This window comes from Pantherophis guttatus, chromosome 1 (genome assembly GCF_059756535.1).
Source record: "Pantherophis guttatus breed Tessera chromosome 1, ASM5975653v1, whole genome shotgun sequence".
Classification (NCBI taxonomy): Eukaryota; Metazoa; Chordata; class Lepidosauria; order Squamata; family Colubridae; genus Pantherophis; species Pantherophis guttatus.
In genome coordinates, this window is record NC_142063.1 from 3528480 (window position 1) to 3549066 (window position 20587).

The window sequence follows — 20587 nt, forward strand, 5'->3', positions numbered from 1 at the left end:
AAGAAATATGAATATATTGAAGCATATAAATCCTACCAAGCTGATGCCAAAATTAACACTTTTCCATTGAATGGTCTCCTTGATCCTGGAAGATTAATCAACATTTGAATGTGCTACCTGTCTGATTAGAAATGGTTCCTTCTGGACAAGGGTCACATTGGTAGCAGCAAACTGGCTCGCCTTCTGGAACACTTCTCCTCTCTCCTGCCAGGCACCTCTTCATGCCACACCTGGCAAAGGGCACCTTCTAAAAAAGAGAAGAGAGATATTGCAGGTGGCTCAGCAAAGATTATTCTTCATTTATTCATTTGTACATTGCTCTTTCCATCTTTAGAACGTCTTCAAAAGAAATGGTTTACCAGTAACCAGAATAAACTCCAGAGGGAGTCAGGCCAATGCAATCCTGACCCACCAATGGATGCTGGAGATTGGAACTTGGACCTCAAAATGTAAAGGAAGGCTTGTGACATGGAGCTACAGCTTTTCTAAAAGAAAGAATTATAAGTCAAATCTCAAATGTGTTCAACTCAAAAGCATATTTTTTCATCAAATCCCTGAATTTAACGGGTTTCCCCGTGAAAGGGTGTTTTGCATCTCCTGGAGTGAATGAATCCTTTGCTGAATTTACAACTTTTTCTTCCAGCTCACCTTTGTGACCCAGATGATTTCATCAGAGTTAATGGTGAAATCTTGTCCTTGGGAAGCTGTGGAATCTATTTGCCCAACTTTCATAGGGACAAAAGATTGATTGGGGAGGAAAAGCCAGTTGAGAAGATCATAACGAGTAGACACCAATCCCCTTTCTGAGAAGGAGACTTCCTCTCCAGCACTGTTGTTGAACTTGATGTTCCTCAGATAGGGAAGAATCTGGGGGAAAAAAGAAACCTAGACTAATTGGCTGAACACCACACATAGGACATCCTGTTTTCCTTCATAATGTCATGGCCATCAGCCTAGGAGATGGGTCTATATCTGAGAAGCTAAATGAGTTCCCTTGATGGCGATCTAAGTAACATCAAATATTCAACTTCAATGACAACACATTTTCTTTATCATTGGACATTAGGAGCATGGCTTCTTCAATTCCAGCCTTACAAGAGTGATAGCTACATACAAATATTTTTCTGCCATATTCCAAATTACATTGTGTAGTTTTGCTCTGTGATACTTGGCAAGCTACATTTTTAGTTTTATTTGGGCCCATAGTTTTGTAAATGACAAATGCAACCTAGACTTTCTCTAGAAATAGAGAAATTGTAGCTTGCAAAGAAATAGATCTGACCAAGTGGGGGCCAAGTAGAAGGTTTGTCCTGCCCTGGTTTATCACTTCACTATCTAGAGAGGAATAATTTAGCCTTTGATGTTGAAAAATCTGATGAATTTCAGATCAGGAACCCATTAGGACCAAGTTAACTTCTTCCGCATATGCTGAAGTTGACAGAGACGTAACGCAACAAAGAAGGAGTACAAGAAATGGCATACTAAAAAAATGGAGTGGACTCAGAAATAATTCTAAACCATAATAATCAACCTTAATATGAACTGAGTGTCTTTTTACAGATGGGATTCAGGCTATCTACTGAGAGAAAACAAGGAGGTTCTACCATGCTGACTAGGACTTCAACTGACCTGTCAAAGCATCTTCCACAAATGCACTCAGATTAGGACCATGTTGGGTTCTTCTGCAAATGCTGAGCTTGACAGAAGCTTAACCCAACAAACAAAGCAGTACAAGAAATGACACACTCTCAGGCAACCACTGATGTCCTTCCAGGAACTTCTAGGAAGCTCTTTGATCTTATGAACAATCGGCTTCTTTTAATTCTCTTTTTCCGCCATCTATCCCTTTTCAACAAATACTTCTCACTTAATTCAAATGACAGTTTTCAATAATTGTTATCTTAATCTCTTTTTAAATACATTTTACATAAAAAATTAGATAAATTTTGTAATGGGGATAAAAAACCAAGACTGATTAAGAAAATGTGGTATCAGAACCAAAAACAAGGTGGTTTAGGAATTCCAAAATTATTAAACTATTATAGAGCATTTAATATAAAAACAGTAGTAAAAATTTTAAAAGGAGATGTTAAACTTTGGGGTAACTTGGAAATGAAGGAAATAAAGAAGTTCGGTTACAAATGGTTTTTGGAAAATTTTAAAGGTAAGGTTAAAATTTGCAATTATTGGTTAAATAGTTTGACTAAAAATTGGGACGGAGTAGCAAAAAAATTAATACCAGACACATTGTATTTAGGTAAACTGAAAGAGAATTGCCCAATGAAATTAAATAGTAACAGAGAGAGGATTATAATAGAAGAGAAAGTGGAAACAATTAGTGAATGGTTGAAATTTATAGAAAATGAAATGAGGAAAGAGGAAATTTATGGAAAATTAAACATTAATTGGTTTGAAAGAATTCAAATAAATAAATGGAATAGGAAATACAAAGAAAGGAACGATGAGAGCAGAAAGGAAACGGAATTTGAAAATTTGACATCTCGAATAATAAAAGATGAAATTGGGCCAAAGGGATTAGTTAGTAAAATTTATAAAATTATTAACTCTGATAATAATTCACAAAGGGTAATGAAAGAGAATTGGGTAAAAGAACTGGGTATTGATATTTCTGATCAAAATTGGAATATGAATTGGGTTAGCAGAATAATGAGGACATTATCAATAAGGATTAAAGAACATAATTATAAAGTTATTTGGAAGTGGTATCTGACCCCAATAAGACTTTTTCAAATGGATAATAAAGTGGATAAAATGTGTTGGAGATGTAAAGTGCAACTCGGGACATAGGCTCATATGTGGTGTAAATGTAATGGGGTTGAACTTTTTTGGTCTAGGATAGAAAATGAAATATTTGAAATAATTAAGAAGAGGGTCAAATTGAAATTGGAAACCATATTATTATTAATATTGAATGAAACAACATTAACAACTGGAGAAAGAGAATTGGTGAGGATTTTGGTTATAATGGGGAGAATTATAATTGCTAGATATTGGAAATTAAATGTTGACTTAAAATTAGAAGAATGGTACAATGAAACATGGAAATTTGCATTAAATGATAAATTGACTTGTGATATTAAAATTAGAAGTGGTATATATAAAGAAAATGTTTTTTGGAACACTTGGCAACTATTTGTGGACTTTGCACTTGGGAGATTGGATGAATCGGCACCAGTACCTTATCAAAGAGATTTCTGGAAGAATTGAAGACTTCAAGTTCCTAAAACTTCCTTTCCGTTTGTATAGCACGTTGGGGAAATTTTTTTTTTCTTTCCTTACTATTGATTTTTTGTATTGATTTTTTTTCTTTTTTGTTATTCCTTAACAATAAAAATATAATTAAAAATTAAAAAAAAATACATTTTACACGCAGATCAAGAAATGCATAGAAGTAGTTTTCTACCTAGACAACTACCTATCATTTATCTGCTCTGTGGATCAAATAAAAAGTCACTGGGGTTACCTGCCATGATTGAATATTTGAGATCCTCTTTCCAAGCCTCATCATGGTTGGTTGTGCTCCAGATCTATGCATTGCATGTAATGCGTGTGCCACAGCATAAATCGCATTGTAGATGTTGTAACTTTCACCTTCCATGCTTGTTTCAAAAATGTAAGAAGGTAAACTTTGTAAATTCTCCCTTCCTGTACATTGTTTCTCCCCCTTTGGAAAGATCCTGCCTGGATTGTCCATCATGCAGGGAAACAACCTTTCCCAACATAGCGGGAGAAAGATGTCTCCTTGTGGCTTCAAGGGGTCTAAAGACAGGAGAAAACGACTGAATTCTGAGACATCCCCAGTGTGGGGCCTCAAATGCAAAGCCCCATGGAAGGGCTTTACTAGTTTTGATACGCCTTGATTCCCTACCACACTAAGTTTCCAATGGGAAGTTAAGATCCAAACTTTCCGAAATGATGTCTTTCTCAAATGTTCATAGATACTCATTGTCACCTGTACATTTTTAATACTATTGGGGTCTCCAAATAGAACAATCACTTCAGCTTTATACCACGTCTCTGAAATGTGCAGTATTTTCAACATTGGAATGGTAAGAAAATTCGATTTCAACTTTTCAGTGAAGGCCAGGCAGATCTCCTTCTCCTGGAGCATTGGCGTCAGAGTTGAGACAAAATGTTCTCCTCTGTCATCTTCAGGGGCTACCAGCCCAACCCAGTTCCATTGGAAATACAGGAGCAGCTGCACTAAAGCCACATACTGAGCAAATTCACTGGGATTAATCCAGAAGAAGGAAGGATAAACTCTTCGGTCTCCCTGAGTGAACTCATAGCCAACACCTAGCTGGAGAAAGTGAGTTTCTTGATAGAGTAAATTTTAATGGTCACCATTATGTGGATTGTTGCCCAACCTGGCTCACTTTGAGTGACAAGCTTAATTTTCTGGCCTTGTTTGAAAGAAGAATTATATATTAGGAAGAAGAGGTTATGTATTTTGCCTGATGATGATGTGTCAAAAGCCAAGGGAATGTCAAATTAATACAGAGAATATACTAACTATACTACATTAATGAAGAATAGATTACGAAGGAATTCCTCTTGGCAAATACCACATTTCAATATAGCTCATTATCTATCACTTTTGACTTCTATAAAAAAACACAAAATATAAATATAGGTCCCCGCAAACCCCTTTTCCACCTTTAGCTGCACTGTGTGTTATTTGTCTACCCCATACTCTATCCAATGAGGCCCCCTTACCTGTGGGACCTTGAAGGTGCTGAAGATGGAGGCCATCTGCCTTGAGGATCTGTGGTTGAGATCTCCGATGACAGAGAGCAGAGGATCCTGCCTGTCACAATTGTAACCTGGAACCATTCGTCCTCTTGTGGAGAGAAGGGAGAGGCTGATTATGGAAATCTCCTTCTGAGTCTGAGAATTGCTATAGCTGTGGAAGCCAAGGGTGATGTTGGGGAGGAGAACCAGATCCTTGTTGACCTCTGTGACTGCAAATACCAATGCTACGAACTGCTGGTAGTTCTTGGGTATGACTCTATAGTGAGAAAATCATCAGGGAAATTTTAAGGAAAGTTTGTGTGTGCTGGTGTCATGTTTAAAAATGTCCTTTGTAGGAGGAATTCCCAAATTCCTTTGGGTTGTTTTGGCTTTCTTGGCAGCTGCAGCATACAGCTGGCTCATAATTAAGTGATTGTCCACTAGGACCCCAAGATCCCTCTCACAGTTACTTCTATTGAGCAATGTACCACATATACGGTACCTGTGTATTTTGTTTTTCTTCCCTAAATGTAGAACCTTGCTTTTTTCACTGTTGAATTTCATTTTGTTAGATAGCGCCCAATGTTCAAGTCTGTCCAGATCCTTCTGTATCTTGAGCCTACCCTCTGGAGTGTTGGCTATTCCTGCCTGCTTGGTGTCATCTGCAAATTTGATAAGTTCCCCATCTATCCCCTTGTCCAAGTCATTGATGAAGATATTGAAGAGAACTGGAAAGATTGAGAATTCTAGCCTATTTTATGAGTTCTTTATTGAGAAAAGCACAAACATCTGAACTACGCTAGGGCATTGCAAACATCACTAGAACAAATATTTCTGAAAAGAGTCCTTGAACAAACCAAATAATTATTTACCTGTTTCCCCTTTAGGTGAAACTTACAAAATATTCTCCCGAAATGAAGATGGGTCTTTTTTAAAGGATTGGAAGTTGAATTTATGTACAGTTCCCATGGGAAAATTCCCACCAATAATGAAATCACCAGGCCTGTAAAAGTCTCTCGTAGTGTGTAAAGTGTTTGTCAACACACACCTAGTTTGCATCTTCTTAGCAGAAGTTGGAGGCAGGAGCCAGAAGAGAAGCAGCAGCAGGAGGAGAGGCAGACAAGCCATTCTTCTCACCTTCCCCTCTAGATCTGAAATGAAAAGGGTGTTTTGTGTGTTCAGAGGTTGAATTGCAGGGAGCCCTTGAAATCTCAGCAGAGCTTTAGCACAAGAGAGACAGTCTGTGCCACCTGAATGGCCCCCAATGCAAATTTATATTCAACTGTGCTTCCTGTTACCTGTGTATGGTCTGTGAGCAAAGAGGAAACTAAGGACAGACAAGTCTCACCAAACCCTGAAGTTGCCTCTTCACAACACAAGGCAAGGTGACATGTCCTGCTCCCACCAGGAGAACTCCGAATATATAATTTGAAGCAGGTTTCAACTGGAAGATTCTTCTGGGTAGAAATCCATAGGGGATACATTAGAAATTACCATTCTCCTGATAATTACAAGGAGAAACAATTTTCCTATGTACTGAGCAATACACCAGATAAAGAAAAGTGATTTTGGGACTCTTGTTGTTAATCCACAGATCAGATGCAGTTGAGAGTCAAGGTGAAGTTGGGTATTTGAATTATGTGAAACTAAGCATGGGGATGTCTTCATGGGGATGGTGGGGATGGTGGCCCTTGACAATCAGTTGTACCGTAGTAAGTCTGGGCAATCATACCGACACTTGGATGGAGTAAGTGGTTTATAAATACCAACATGGCAGGGGATGAAATTAAACACTAACTTCTCCCATAGAACTTAAAAAAGAGAAACTTCCTCACAGGGAGGACAATTAACCAATGGAACAGCTTTTCTTCAGACGTTTTGGGTGCTTCATCACTGGAGGTTTTGAAGAAGAGACGGGAGAGTCATGTGTCTGAAATGGTGTAGGATCTCATGCTTGAGTGGGGGAGGGGGCTGGACCAGAAGACCTTTAAGGTCCCTTCCACCTCTATTCTGATTTTGATCATCAGCCTTTTTCCCTCTGTTGAATCATTTCTATCTTTCTGCACCTATTTGCAGACCTTATCATTGTTCCCTTCATTTTCCCTTCTGTTATAAAGACTGGCAGGCAGTCACTGGGACACAGAGATTGTGCAGCTGTCTGACAAGGGCTTCCTTAAAGCTGTTCATTCCATTTTTTTTTGCTTCTTGTTCATTCCATTTCCCCATAAATCATAACCATGTTGTGTATATTACCTTCCAAATACTTACCCATAGTGAGAATATATATACCAAATCTATGAACATTTATAGCAAATCATTTGAGTTCTCAGAGACCATAGTGTCCACTGTATATAAGAGTAAACAGACATTTGCAGGCCCAAATAACCAGCCATTAAGCATGTCCTGTATTCTTACCTGTAAGTTCATTAAATAACCAAGAGAATATCACACAACCATATCTTTCTTACTACTCACAATGCATTGCCTTTAACTTCACCCTTCCTTCCTTCCTTCCTTCCTTCCTTCCTTCCTTCCTTCCTTCCTTCCTTCCTTCCTCCGTCCCTCCCTCCCTCCCTCCTTCCTTCCTTCCTTCGTTCCTTCCTTCCATCCATCCATCCATCCATCCACCTTCCTTCTTTGTAATATTTGGAAGAAATATTAAGAGAGCAAGAGCAGGAAAATATCCATGAATATCAATTTCACATGATCTTATTTATTAATAAACTATGTTTCTCAATTAACATAATAGAGAATAAAACAATATGGTTCATTTCAATGCTAGAATTAAAAAAAAATCTCTAATAGTCAATTGAAAGAAAATTTCAGTAGGAAATTCAGCAAAGGCATCAGTGGAAGGGAACAAGCTTAAAAACACTGAGAGTGTAACAAACCCAACATATTATTTAATATGCTTTTTATTAAAATTAATAAAATGGGAAACTATCATTTTGGAAACTAATATCCAGATATACACTATCAATGTTTATTATCAAGTTGATCTTTGGGACAACAAGCATTAATGAAAAAAGGGGGTGATCGTTGCAGATTAACAGACATTCTGAGATTACTCACATCACTTGATTTCCAATTGTTTAAGGGACAAGTCCTCCATCATTTCCTCTTTTTTAAAGAAATGAGATGAATTTGAAAAATGACCAAAATCAAACTGAAACCTCATAATCCCTGCATAAATGAGGGTGGAATGAGGCATTTAAATGTGTTTCATATTTGTAATCAGGGATTATAATCAGAGTTCCTTGTGCCTCATTATATTCTCTCTACAATTCAGATTGGGTTTAAATAGGATAATGTAGCATTTGGGGAAAAAGATGCAAGCCAAGAGACCAGCCCCAGAGGCCAAGATGGAGAAGATCTCCACGGCCACCATGGATTTCCCTTTGGTGCTCAGGTAGGTGGGGAGGAATGAGATCCAAACACTGCAAAAGACCAGCATGCTGAAAGTAATGAACTTGGCTTCATTAAAACTATCAGGCAATTTCCTAGCCAAAAAGGCCACTGTGAAACTGATGAGGGCCAGAACACCCAGGTAGGAGAGGACAGTGTAAAACATTAAACCTGAACCTTCATTACATTCCAAGATGGCCTCTCCTACTAAAGAGTGGATGTCAAAGTTGGGAAATGGGGGAGAGGTTCCCAGCCAGGTGGCACAAAGAACTGCTTGGACCAGGGGACAGGCTAAAACAATGGAGTTCGTCAGAGGTTTTCCTAAGAGTTTCCTTGTCTTGTTCCCTGGCTTGGTGGCCATGAAGGCCAGAACCACCATGACAGTTTTTGCCAAGACGGAGGACACTGCAAGGGAAAAGAGAATGGCAAAGGCAGTTTGTCGGAAGAGACAGGTGATCTTCCCTGGTCGACCAATGAAGAGGAAGGAGCAGAGGAAGCAGAGCAGGAGGGAGACCAGGAGGATGTAGGTGAGATCTCTGTTGTTGGCCTTGACAATTGGTGTGTCATGATGTTTATAGAAAATCACCAGGACTGTAAAAGTGGTCACAGAGAGAAAAAGAGCGAGAGAGATTAAAATGTATCCCAGGGTTTCTTGATAGGAAAGGAAGTGGATCTTCTTGTCAATGCAGTGGTCCTTGTCCTTGTTGGGATATTGGTTTTCTGGGCAGGGGTCACAGTGAGCTGCATCTGAAATCAAAAGTCAGTGTCAATTTCATAGTGAATCATCAAAGGCAAATCATCCATCCATACTGACAATGCTGGGAATAGGTTAGCCAGAAAAAACAGATCTGTTCTCTGGCTCAACATCTCTTCTTTAAACTTCAAATCTACTCATTCAAACTTTTTTTTTTTTTGCAGGAAAGGTTTAGCAGACATAGGTAGATAGATCTGCTCTGTCTCTGACGGGTCTTTGAATTTCCTGGGAGATCGAGTGTTCTGATAGAAGAAGCAGGTCCTTGATAAAAAATAAAGCTTGATAATCAGAATTTTCATCGTCATTTATCTCGTGAGTTAATTTACTTATCTCTGCACACTCTAATATTTTATTAATTATAAGGTCATCTGGTGGTAGGTCTTTCTTTTTCCAGTATTGAGCATATGCTGGTCTGGCAGCTGTAGTTATGTGTATTAGGAGGTGGACCTTTTCCTTTCCGTACCCTTTCTTTACCATTCCCAGGAGAAATATTTCTGGATTCAGATCAATGTCTTCTTTAAGTATGTCTTTCAACCATCTCCAAATTTTGCTCCAGAACCTTTTTGCTTCGGGGCATGTCCACCACGTATGAAAGAAGGTGCCATGGCTATGGCCACATTTCCAACAATTTGGCTGCGCATTGGGGAACATCTTTGCTAGTCTTGCAGGTGCCAAATGCCACCTATGAAGCATTTTGTAGTGATTTTCCTTATATGTGGCTGCTCTAGTTAATTTATAATTTTTATTCCAGGCTTCTTCCCATTCATTAAAATTCAAACTGTGTCCAATATTTCTCTCCCATGCTCTCAATTGATTTCTAATTATATCCTCATCTCTGTCTTCCTCTAATAAATAGTTATACAGCTTTGCCAACGCTTTTTTCCCTGGTCCCATCAAAATTTTGTCTAATCCCTTATATCCTAATTCTAGGCCATACTCTTCTTTATCTTTCTGGTATCTTGATTTTATTTGCAGATAAGTCCACCAATCTAAAGTTATACCTTGGTCTCTCAGGGCTTCATTAGATTTAATATTTCCCCCTCCATCGACAATGTCTTTGTATCTGCACAATTTCTCCATTCCCCACCTGTTGGGGTAAATCATTGCCTCTACCGTGGAAAGCCAGTTTGGGACTTTTGAATAGTATCTCTGCCTGATTCCCACCCATGTTTGTATTAGGGAGTCTCTAATTTTATGCCTGTGGAAGTAGGTTTTCTTTTTATTGTCTTTGTCCCATAGATATGCATGCCACCCTTTCTGTAGGTCATGTCCTTCTAACACTAAGATTCTCTTATTCTCCAAGGTGATCCAATCCTTTATCCATATCAGCTTTGCTGCTCTGTAATACATTTCCCAATTTGGGAGTCCAAATCCTCCCACATTCCTTTTTTCTTGTAGAATTTTAAGTGAGATCCTTGATTTTTTTCCCTCCCAAACAAATTCCCTAACGGTCTTATTTAATTCTGAAAAAAAAAATTTCTTTAAAATTACTGGTAAATTTTGATATAAAAATAAGATCTTGGGGAGGATGCTCATCTTAATTGCCGCAATTTTGCCAATAAGTGATAATTTGATCTTTTTCCATCTATCCAGATCTTGTTTTAATTTATTAATTAATGGAGTATAATTGTCTTCTTTTAGAGATGAGCACCTTTTGGTTAGCCAAATTCCTAAGTATTTTATTTTTGGGACAACTTGTAAGCCCAAGGTTTCTTCTATCTCTTTCTTCTGCATCTCAGTTACATTCTTAGTAAGTATTTTGGTTTTAGATTTGTTCAATTTAAAGCCTGCCACCTCCCCGTATTTACCCAATTCCTCTAATACTTTTTGTCCAGATATTAATGGGTCTTCTAATATTAATGCCACGTCATCCGCAAAGGCTTGCGTTTTATAAATCTCTTTTCTAATTTTTAGGCCTTTGATTTCCTCGTTGTTTCTAATGTTTCGTAGCAAAACTTCCAGAGCCAAAATAAATAATAGCGGTGACAAAGGGCAGCCTTGCCTTACACCTTTCTTAATTTGAAAATTCTTGTCCTGTCACCATTTACTAAAATGCTCGCCCTCTGATTATCATAGATAGTTTTTATCATTTTTTTGAAGTTTTGCCCGAATCCCATTATTTTAATTTGCTTGGTCATAAAATTCCAGTTTAGATTATCAAATGCCTTTTGGGCATCCAAAAAATCTAAGGCCAGCTGCTTTTCTGGATGTTCTTCATAGTATTCTAGAGTATCTAATACAATTCTCAAATTGTCCCTAATTTGTCATCCCGGGAGAAATCCATTTTGGTCTTTATGAATCCAATTATTTAATATTTTTTTGGTTCTTTCTGCCATTATACACATAAATAGTTTGTAATCAGTGTTTAGAAGTGAGATCGGTCTATAATTTTGAATTTTTTGGGGGTCAGCACCTTCTTTCGGCAGTAGTGTAACATGAGCTTCCCTCCACGAGTCAGGAATTTTTGAGCCCGTCAAAACCTCATTGAAAATTTCCATTAATTTGGGTTGTAGAATTTCTTCCAATTTTTTATATATTTCTTCTGGGAATCCGTCTGGGCCAGGTGATTTGTTGTTTTTGAGTTTGGAAAGGGCTTTTTAAAACTCTTCAGTTGTTATCTTAGCGTTTAGCATCTCCTTCTCTTCCTCCGTTATTTGCGGGAGCTCCGCCTTTGCCAAGTATTGATCTATTTTTTCCTCCGAGGTCTCCTCTTCTTTGTATAGGGATTCATAGTACTCTCTCGCTCTTTCTAGTTTATCTTCTTCTTTATTTAAGAGATTTCCCTCAGCGTCTTCTAATATCTGGATTGTCCCTTTTTCATTTTCCTTTTTTAATTTATAGGCCAGCCACCTGCCCGATTTATTTGCGTTCTCAAAATAGTGCTGTTTTGTTCTTTTTATTTTTTGGGCTAGCTCTTCTTGATCTAGAATATTTAATTTATGTCTCCACACCATCCAATTTTCTTTTACTACAGTATCTCCAGGCGTTTTCTGGAGTTTCTTTTCTGCTTCATCTAGCTGTTTGATGAGATCTTCCCTGGATTTTCTTTTTAGTTTGTTTTTATATGCAGTGTAGGATATTATTACCCCCCTCAGGTAGGCCTTCATTGTGTCCCATACTATTTCACGGGGTGTCCCTTGGTTCTCGTTTTCTCCAAAAAAAGTCTTTATTTCTCCTTTCAGTTTTTCTACGCACTCTTTGTCACATAATAGTTTTGTATTGAACCTCCATCTCTGTTGTTTCTTTCTCTTTACATTTCTCCATTTTATTTCCAGGGGATTGTGGTCTGCCCAGATGTTTGGGCTAATTTCTGCCATCTCTATTTCTAACCCCAGCGTCCTGGTAACCCAAGCCATATCTAGTCTCGACCATGACTGTTGCGAGTTGGAATAGAATGTAAATTGTCTTTCGCTTGGATGCAAAGTTCGCCATATGTCGATTAAATTCATTTCCTCCACCAAATCGAAAAAGGTTTTTGGTAAAGTCACTCTTTTATTTTTATTCATTTTATTGCTTTTATGGTCGTTATCTGGGTCTACAATTCCATTGAAATCACCTATCATGCAGATTTCATTATGTTCCATATTCCCTAATTGTTCACGTAACTTTTGAAAAAATTCTCCTTGTTTTTTGTTTGGAGCATAAATGCCCACTAATAACATTTTAGAGTTTTCTATCGTAACTTCAACCATAAGTATTCTGCCCTTTGTATCGTTATATTTCAATTCTGCTTCAATTCCTTTTTTAACATAAATTGCTACCCCTCTCTTTCTTTTTTCTGCTAATGAGGTAAATAGTTTACCATATTTTCTATACTCCAGACATTTGCCCTCATCCTTTTTTATATGGACCTCCTGTAGGCAAATTATATCCATATTTTGTTTTGCTAGCTTTGTAAGTGTTAATTTCCTTTTTTTACTATCGTTTAAACCATTGACATTTACTGAGATTAATTTCAAATCCTTCATTCCTGTTTTCCTTGCTCGGTTTTAGTTCTTATTTAGTCTTACGGCTCTTACTGGTCTTGTTTTTTTTTCCTTAGCTTCTTCTTCGGTCTTCTTCTCCTCCGCGGTTTCTTCCTCTTCTAGATTTGTCGCCTCTATTTCCTCCTTACTACTTTGTTCTTCTTCTGCACCTCTTAACTGGTCGAGAAAATCTTGTGCTGTGCTCAAGCTGTCTATTTTTATTTTTCTCCCCTGCCAGGTGATTAACATCCCCTCTGGCAGGAGCCATCTGAATAATATATTTCTTTTATTCAATTGCACAGCCAAAAATCTGTATCCTTTTCTCACCTCCCTCACTCTTCTCAGGATCTGTTTTAGTATTATCACTTCTTTTCCTCTGTATGTTATTTGTCCATCCCTCGCCATACTGTATAAGATGTCTTTTACTTTTTTTCTTGCGAATCTAATGTGGACTTCTCTGGGGAGCCTATTCCTCCTCGCATAGTTTGTTTGGACTCTATAGACATTGTCCAGTTCTCTGATAATCTCGCGTTTGTCTTGTTGGAGTACTTCTGCAATTAGTTCCGCCATCTTCTCTCCCAGAACGACGCCCTGTCCATCTCTAATTGTGTTAATGAATCTTCTAATTCCTTATTTTGCATCGTCAACGTCTGATCTACCATGTCCAGTTTCTTCTCATTTTGTTCTATTTTTTGCTCCGCCTTCTGGATCCTTTGTTCGTTGTTCGAGATTGAGACTTGAATCTCATTCATCTTCTGGTCCAGTTGGTGAATATCTGTTTTTAGTTCAGTGTGGTTATTGGACATTTTTTCCTGCATGGCCATCATCGTTTCTTGGATTAATGTCAATGTTGACTGAACTGTTAGTAATGTTGGTGTTTCTATGGCCTTGTCCGTTTTTTGTAATCCTTCCGTTGATTTTTGGGTAGCTGGGGAGGTCATGGATATGGTGGGATTTGAGGGGGTCTTCTTCCCTGTTTTCAGGATCGTTGATGACATGCTTGTCATTTCTTTCAAAATTATTTTTTGTTCTCTAATTATTTTCTCGATACTTCTCCAAATTTTCATACACTAGCTGTCACCTTTTTTTTTTATATACTTCTTCAAAGTATAGGGGGGAGATTTTTTTTTTTGATCGATGTCTATTTATCACTTATGTCACATGTATCACTTCCAATCACTATCTTAAATAAACTTAACCATCAATATCTATTCATCAATCTACATTACTTCCAATCAATGTCTTAAATGAATAACAAGAGTTGATTTATAACTTATAGTTATGTAATTATAATAATAATTAATTGGTGTATTAAATAGTAATTGATTAATAGGGGCTTATTTCTACTTATTCGTAGTTAATTCAAGACCTGGTAATTCTAATCACAATAACCCATTAACTCCTAGATAAATCTATGCTCTATAACTGCAATTCTTATGTCTAAATTACTGCTTAAAAAAGATTATTAATTCAAATTTCTATACTTCTGATTATCAATAAGTTAATATGTGTAGGAATTGTAATTCTAATATAACAATATAGCAATATATAAAAATATTATTTGTACAGATAAATATAAATGTAAATAGATATAATTAAATACAATTAAATGGTTGAATAAATAGATATAAATCTAATAAACTCTATAGGAATATATCTTGTATATAAGCAATTAATTAATATAGAGATCTACGCTTCTTGTTGATAACAATGTTAATATGCAGAGGATCAAAATATTAAAAAAAAAGATTTTTCAGAAGAAAGAGGGAAAAGAGGGGAAAATCTCCAAGTTTTTAGTTGGGGGCAAGCAATATTTTCCCAAAAGCAAAGGGGTGATATTCTTTCTTTCTCACTCAGCCGCCAGTCTCATCCAGTCCTATCTTCTTCTCACGTTTACTTTGCCACTGTCAAAACTCTATGGTAAGCCTCGAAGCTAGATCGTCTCCGTGCCTGTCCTTTTCAGTTTGCTCTGTCAGACTTCTTCAATGGCTGCACTTCCTGTTCTCTGGCACAATTAGATAGAGTCCAATCTCCAACTTAGTTCATCTTTCTGCTTTAACCAGCAAATAGAGAAAAGAGAAGTTCTTCTGAATTCTTTTAGCTTCCTTACTCCCTATGCCCACCGATCCTCTTCTTGCGCAGGTAATTTAGCGACCTCAATTTCTTGTTCTCTGCGCCGGCTTGTCGAGCTCCGTGATCTTTCAGTCTATTCTCCACTCTCCGTCGCCGCTCTTTTCTGTTTAAGCCCTTCTCGCCCGACTCCGCCGGCCCCTTCCTGATGTTCACTCTCACGTAGGCAGGGAGGACACGGTTCGATCTCGACACTGCAGCCTCCGATCTTCCTTGCTTCCCGTCTGGTTGTCAGCTACCACAGCTTCGGGTCAGCCATTGAAAGGCTGACTTCACACACGTTGGCTTGACAGAGCCGCCCGGTTTAGCGAGAAGTGTGTGCGCTTCACTTTCTCGCTCACCCGGCTCTCTCTATTGTCCGCGGGGCTCTCCAGGACCCGCGCCCCCGAAGGGATCCCCAAAACGCGGTGACAAACGGTGTTGAGGGGTGACAGTCACTCACTCAGCACCATGTCGCTGCAGCTCGCCAACCGGAAGACTTTGATACTGTGTGGGGAAGATGGTATGAATGGATAAATGATAGAATTAAGGAAGAAACAAAAGGTGCAGAAATTAATTAGAAATGTATAGTACAAATGACACCAGACACTTATTCATGTATATATGTATAAACACTGCGAACCCAATGTTAAACAGAATTGTTATTATATTTTATTTGTGTATAAAAAATCAATAAAATTGTATATAAAAAAATAAAGCTTGAATTTCACACCCCATTTGTTCACAAAAAGATTAGTGTCTGGTTTTCCTGATGGGATGTTAAAGTAGGACTAGAAAGCCAAGTAGGGAACCTATGAATTGTGCTCCAAAATCAACTGAAGCTGACCTGATCAAAGCCACCTTGACAGCTTCAATGTTGTCACACTGGAGCTGAAGGATAGGGAGGGGGGATTTTAGATAGCTAGGATTTTGATAGCCAAAACAAAATATTTTCCCTTGGGAACCAAGGACATTCTCACACCTGGTCAGAGGAAGATGGAGTGATGTCGACAGGCAACCAGACAGCACCTTGATTGGACCATGTGACTGATTGTTTTGAGAAAGTGACAAACTTTTAATTAGGTGAAAACGGCGGGATCCTTCAGAGTCAGTTTTCACCAGATCTGTGCCAATATGATATATCCAATAAAGCTTTTCTTTGAGGAATCTACCTGCCTCAGAGTTTTGATTGATATTTGTGTATTACTTGGAACCCTGACACCAACCTGTATTAAATTTATATTAACTTTAGATTTATAAATTGAGAGGGTCTGCTGAAAAGAAATATGAATATATTGAAGCATATAAATCCTACCAAGCTGATGCCAAAATTAACACTTTTCCATTGAATGGTTTCCTTGATCCTGGAAGATTAATCAACATTTGAGTGTGCTACCTGTCTGATTAGAAATGGTTCCTTCTGGACAAGGGTCACATTGGTAGCAGCAAACTGGCTCGCCCTCTGGAACACTTCTCCTCTCTCCTGGCTGGCACCTCTTCATGCCACACCTGGCAAAGGGCACCTTCTAAAAAAGAGAAGAGAGATATTGCAGGTGGCTCAGCAAAGATTATTCTTCATTTATTCATTTGTATTCATTTATTCATTTCCATCTTTAGAATGTCTTCAAAAGAAATGGTTTACCAGTAACCAGGATAAACTCCAGAGGGAGTCAGGCCAATGCAATCCTGACCCATTAATGGATGCTGGAGATTGGAACTTGGACCTCAAAATGTAAAGGAAGGCTTGTGACACGGAGCTACAGCTTTTCTAAAAGAAAGAATTATAAGTCAAATCTCAAATGTGTTCAACTCAAAAGCATGTTTTTTCATCAAATCCCTGAATTTAACGGGTTTCCCAGTGAAAAGGGAGTTATGCATCTCCTGGAGTGAATGAATCCTTTACTGAATTTACAACTTTTCCTTCCAGCTCACCTTTGTCACCCAGATGATTTCATCGGAGTTAATGGTGAAATCTTGTCCTTGGGAATCTGTGGAATCTATTTGCCCAACTTTCATGGGGACAAAAGATTGATTGGGGAGGAAAAGCCAGTTGAGAAGATCATAACGAGTAGACACTAATCCCCTTTCTGAGAAGGAGACTTTCTCTCCAGCACTGTTGTTGAACTTGATGTTCCTCAGATAGGGAAGAATCTGGGGGGAAAAAGAAACCTAGACTAATTGGCTGAACACCACACATAGAACATCCTGGTTTCCTTCATAAGGTGATGGCCATCATACTAGGAGATGGGTCTATATCTGAGAAGCTAAATGAGTTCCCTTGATGGCGATCTAAGTAATCAAATGTAACATCAAATATTCAACTTGAATGACAACACATTTTCTTTATCATTGGACATTAGGAGCATGGCTTCTTCAATTCCAGCCTTACAAGAATGATAGCTACATACAAACATTTTTCTGCCATATTCCAAATTACATTGTGTAGTTTTGCCCTGTGATACTTGGCAAGCTACATTTTTAGTTTTATTTGGGCCCATAGTTTTGTAAATGACAAATCCAAGCTAGACTTTCTCTAGAAATAGAGAAATTGTAGCTTGCAAAGAAGTAGATCTGACCAAGTGGGGGCCATGTGGAAGGTTTGTCCTGCCCTGGTTTATCACTTCACTGTCTAGAGAGGAAAAATTAAGCCTTTGATGTTGAAAAATCTGATGAATTTCAGATCAGGAACCCATTAGGACCAAGTTAACTTCTTCCCCATATGCTGAAGTTGACAGAGACGTAACGCAACAAAGAAGGAGTACAAGAAATGGCATACTAAAAAAAATGGAGTGGACTCAGAAATAATTCTAAGCCATAATGATCAACATTAATATGAATTGAGTGTCTTTTTACAGATTGGATTCAGGCTATCTACTGAGAGAAAAGGAGGAGGTTCTACCATGCTGACTAGGACTTCAACTGACCTGTCGAAGCATCTCTTCCACAAATGCCCTCAGATTAGGACCATGTTGAGTTCTTCTGCATATGCTGAGCTTGACAGAAGCTTAACACAACAAACAAAGCAGTACAAGAAATGGCACACTCTCAGGCAACCACTGATGTCCTTCCAGGAACTTCTAGGAAGCTCTTTGCTCTTATGAACAATCAGTTTGGTTTAATTCACTTTTTCCGCCATCTATCCCTTTTCAACAAATACTTCTCACTTAATTCAAATGACAGTTTTCAATAATTGTTATCTTAATCTCTTTTTAAATACATTTTACATAAAAAATTAGATAAATTTTGTAATGGGGATAAAAAACCAAGACTGATTAAGAAAATGTGGTATCAGAACCAAAAACAAGGTGGTTTAGGAATTCCAAAATTATTAAACTATTATAGAGCATTTAATATAAAAACAGTAGTAAAAATTTTAAAAGGAGATGCTAAACTTTGGGGTAACTTGGAAATGAAGGAAATAAAGAAGTTCGGTTACAAATGGTTTTTGGAAAATTTTAAAGGTAAGGTTAAAATTTGCAATTATTGGTTAAATAGTTTGACTAAAAATTGGGACAGAGTAGCAAAAAAATTAATACCAGATGCATTGTATTTAGGTAAACTGAAAGAGAATTGCCCAATGAAATTAAATAGTAACAGAGAGAGGATTATAATAGAAGAGAAAGTGGAAACAATTAGTGAATGGTTGAAATTTATAGAAAATGAAATGAGAAAAGAGGAAATTTATGGAAAATTAAACATTAATTGGTTTGAAAGAATTCAAATGAATAAATGGAATAGGAAATGCAAAGAAAGGAACGATGAGAGCAGAAAGGAAACGGAATTTGAAAATTTGACATCTCGAATAATAAAAGATGAAATTGGGCCAAAGGGATTAGTTAGTAAAATTTATAAAATTATTAACTCTGATAATAATTCACAAAGGGTAATGAAAGAGAATTGGGTAAAAGAACTGGGTATTGAAATTTCAGATCAAAATTGGAATATGAATTGGGTTAGCAGAATAATGAGGACATTATCAATAAGAATTAAAGAACATAATTATAAAGTTATTTGGAAGTGGTATTTGACCCCAATAAGACTTTTTCAAATGGATAATAAAGTGGATAAAATGTGTTGGAGATGTAAAGTGGAACTCGGGACATATGCTCATATGTGGTGTAAATGTAATAGGTTGAACTTTTTTGGTCTAGGATAGAAAATGAAATATTTGAAATAATTAAGAAGAGGGTCAAATTGAAATTGGAAACCATATTATTATTAATATTGAATGAAACAACATTAACAACTGGAGAAAGAGAACTGGTGAGGATTTTGGTTATAATGGGGAGAATTATAATTGCTAGATATTGGAAATTAAATGTTGACTTAAAATTAGAAGAATGGTACAATGAAACATGGAAATTTGCATTAAATGATAAATTGACTTGTGATATTAAAATTAGAAGTGGTATATATAAAGAAAATTTTTTTTGGAACACTTGGCAACTATTTGTGGACTTTGCACTTGGGAGATTGGATGAATCGGCACCAGTACCTTATCAAAGAGATTTCTGGAAGAATTGAAGACTTCAAGTTCCTAAAACTTCCTTTCCGTTTGTATAGCACGTTGGGGAAAATTTTTTTTTTCTTTCCTTACTATTGATTTTTTGTATTGATTTTTTTTTCTTTTTTGTTATTCCTTAACAATAAAAATATAATAAAAAATTAAAAAAAAATACATTTTACACGCAGATCAAGAAATGCATAGAAGTAGTTTTCTACCTAGACAACTACCTATCATTTATCTGCTCTGTGGATCAAATAAAAAGTCACTGGGGTTACCTGCCATGATTGAATATTTGAGATCCTCTTTCCAAGCCTCATCATGGTTGGTTGTGCTCCAGATCCATGCATTGCATGTAATGCGTGTGCCACAGCATAAATGGCACTGTAGATGTTGTAACTTTCTCCTTCCATGCTTGTTTCAAAAATGTAAGAAGGTAAACTTTGTAAATTCTCCCTTCCTGTACATTGTTTCTCCCCCTTTGGAAAGATCCTGCCTGGAGTGTCCATCATGCAGAGAAACAACCTTTCCCAACATAATAGGAGAAAGATGTCTCCTTGTGGCTTCAAGGGGTCTAAAGACAGGAGGAAACGACTGAATTCTGAGACATCCCCAGTGTGGGGCCTAAAATGCAAAGCCCCATGGAAGGGCTTTACTAGTTTTGATACGCCTTGATTCCCTACCACACTAAGTTTCCAATGGGAAGTTAAGATCCAAACTTTCCGAAATGATGTCTTTCTCAAATGTTCATAGATACTCATTGTCACCTGTACATTTTTAATACTATTGGGATCTCCAAATAGAACAATCACTTCAGCTTTATACCACGTCTCTGAAATGTGCAGTATTTTCAACATTGGAATGGTAAGAAAATTTGATTTCAACTTTTCAGTGAAGGCCAGGCAGATCTCCTTCTCCTGGAGCATTGGCGTCAGAGTTGAGACAAAATGTTCTCCTCTGTCATCTTCAGGGGCTACCAGCCCAACCCAGTTCCATTGGAAATGCAGGAGCAGCTGCACTAAAGCCACATACTGAGCAAATTCACTTGGATTAATCCAGAAGAAGGAAGGATAAACTCTTCTCTCTCCCTGAGTGAAC

The 20587-nt window shown here is 37.5% G+C and overlaps 1 protein-coding gene across 1 annotated transcript; it reads right to left on the minus strand.

The window, feature by feature from the left end:
- Positions 1 to 7999: 7999 nt before the first annotated feature.
- Positions 8000 to 17001, minus strand: LOC148116262 (vomeronasal type-2 receptor 26-like). Its single transcript, XM_087883552.1, has 3 exons — positions 16918 to 17001; positions 16382 to 16511; positions 8000 to 8904 (listed from the first exon to the last, which is right to left on the minus strand). The coding sequence occupies exons 1-3, from the start codon at positions 16999 to 17001 to the stop codon at positions 8000 to 8002; spliced, it is 1119 nt and encodes a 372-aa protein (XP_087739678.1).
- Between the last annotated feature and the right edge of the window lie 3586 nt (positions 17002 to 20587).

Excerpts from the sequence above, each read along its gene's own strand:
- LOC148116262 (XM_087883552.1), bottom strand. The coding sequence starts at position 17,001 with ATGAAAGTTGGGCAAATAGATTCCACAGATTCCCAAGGACAAGATTTC. Across the intron at positions 16,512-16,917 it reads AAATCATCTGGGTGACAAAG|AAGGTGCCCTTTGCCAGGTG; the intron begins GTGAGCTGGAAG and ends TCTCTTTTTTAG. Across the intron at positions 8,905-16,381 it reads AACCATTTCTAATCAGACAG|ATGCAGCTCACTGTGACCCC; the intron begins GTAGCACACTCA and ends TTTTGATTTCAG.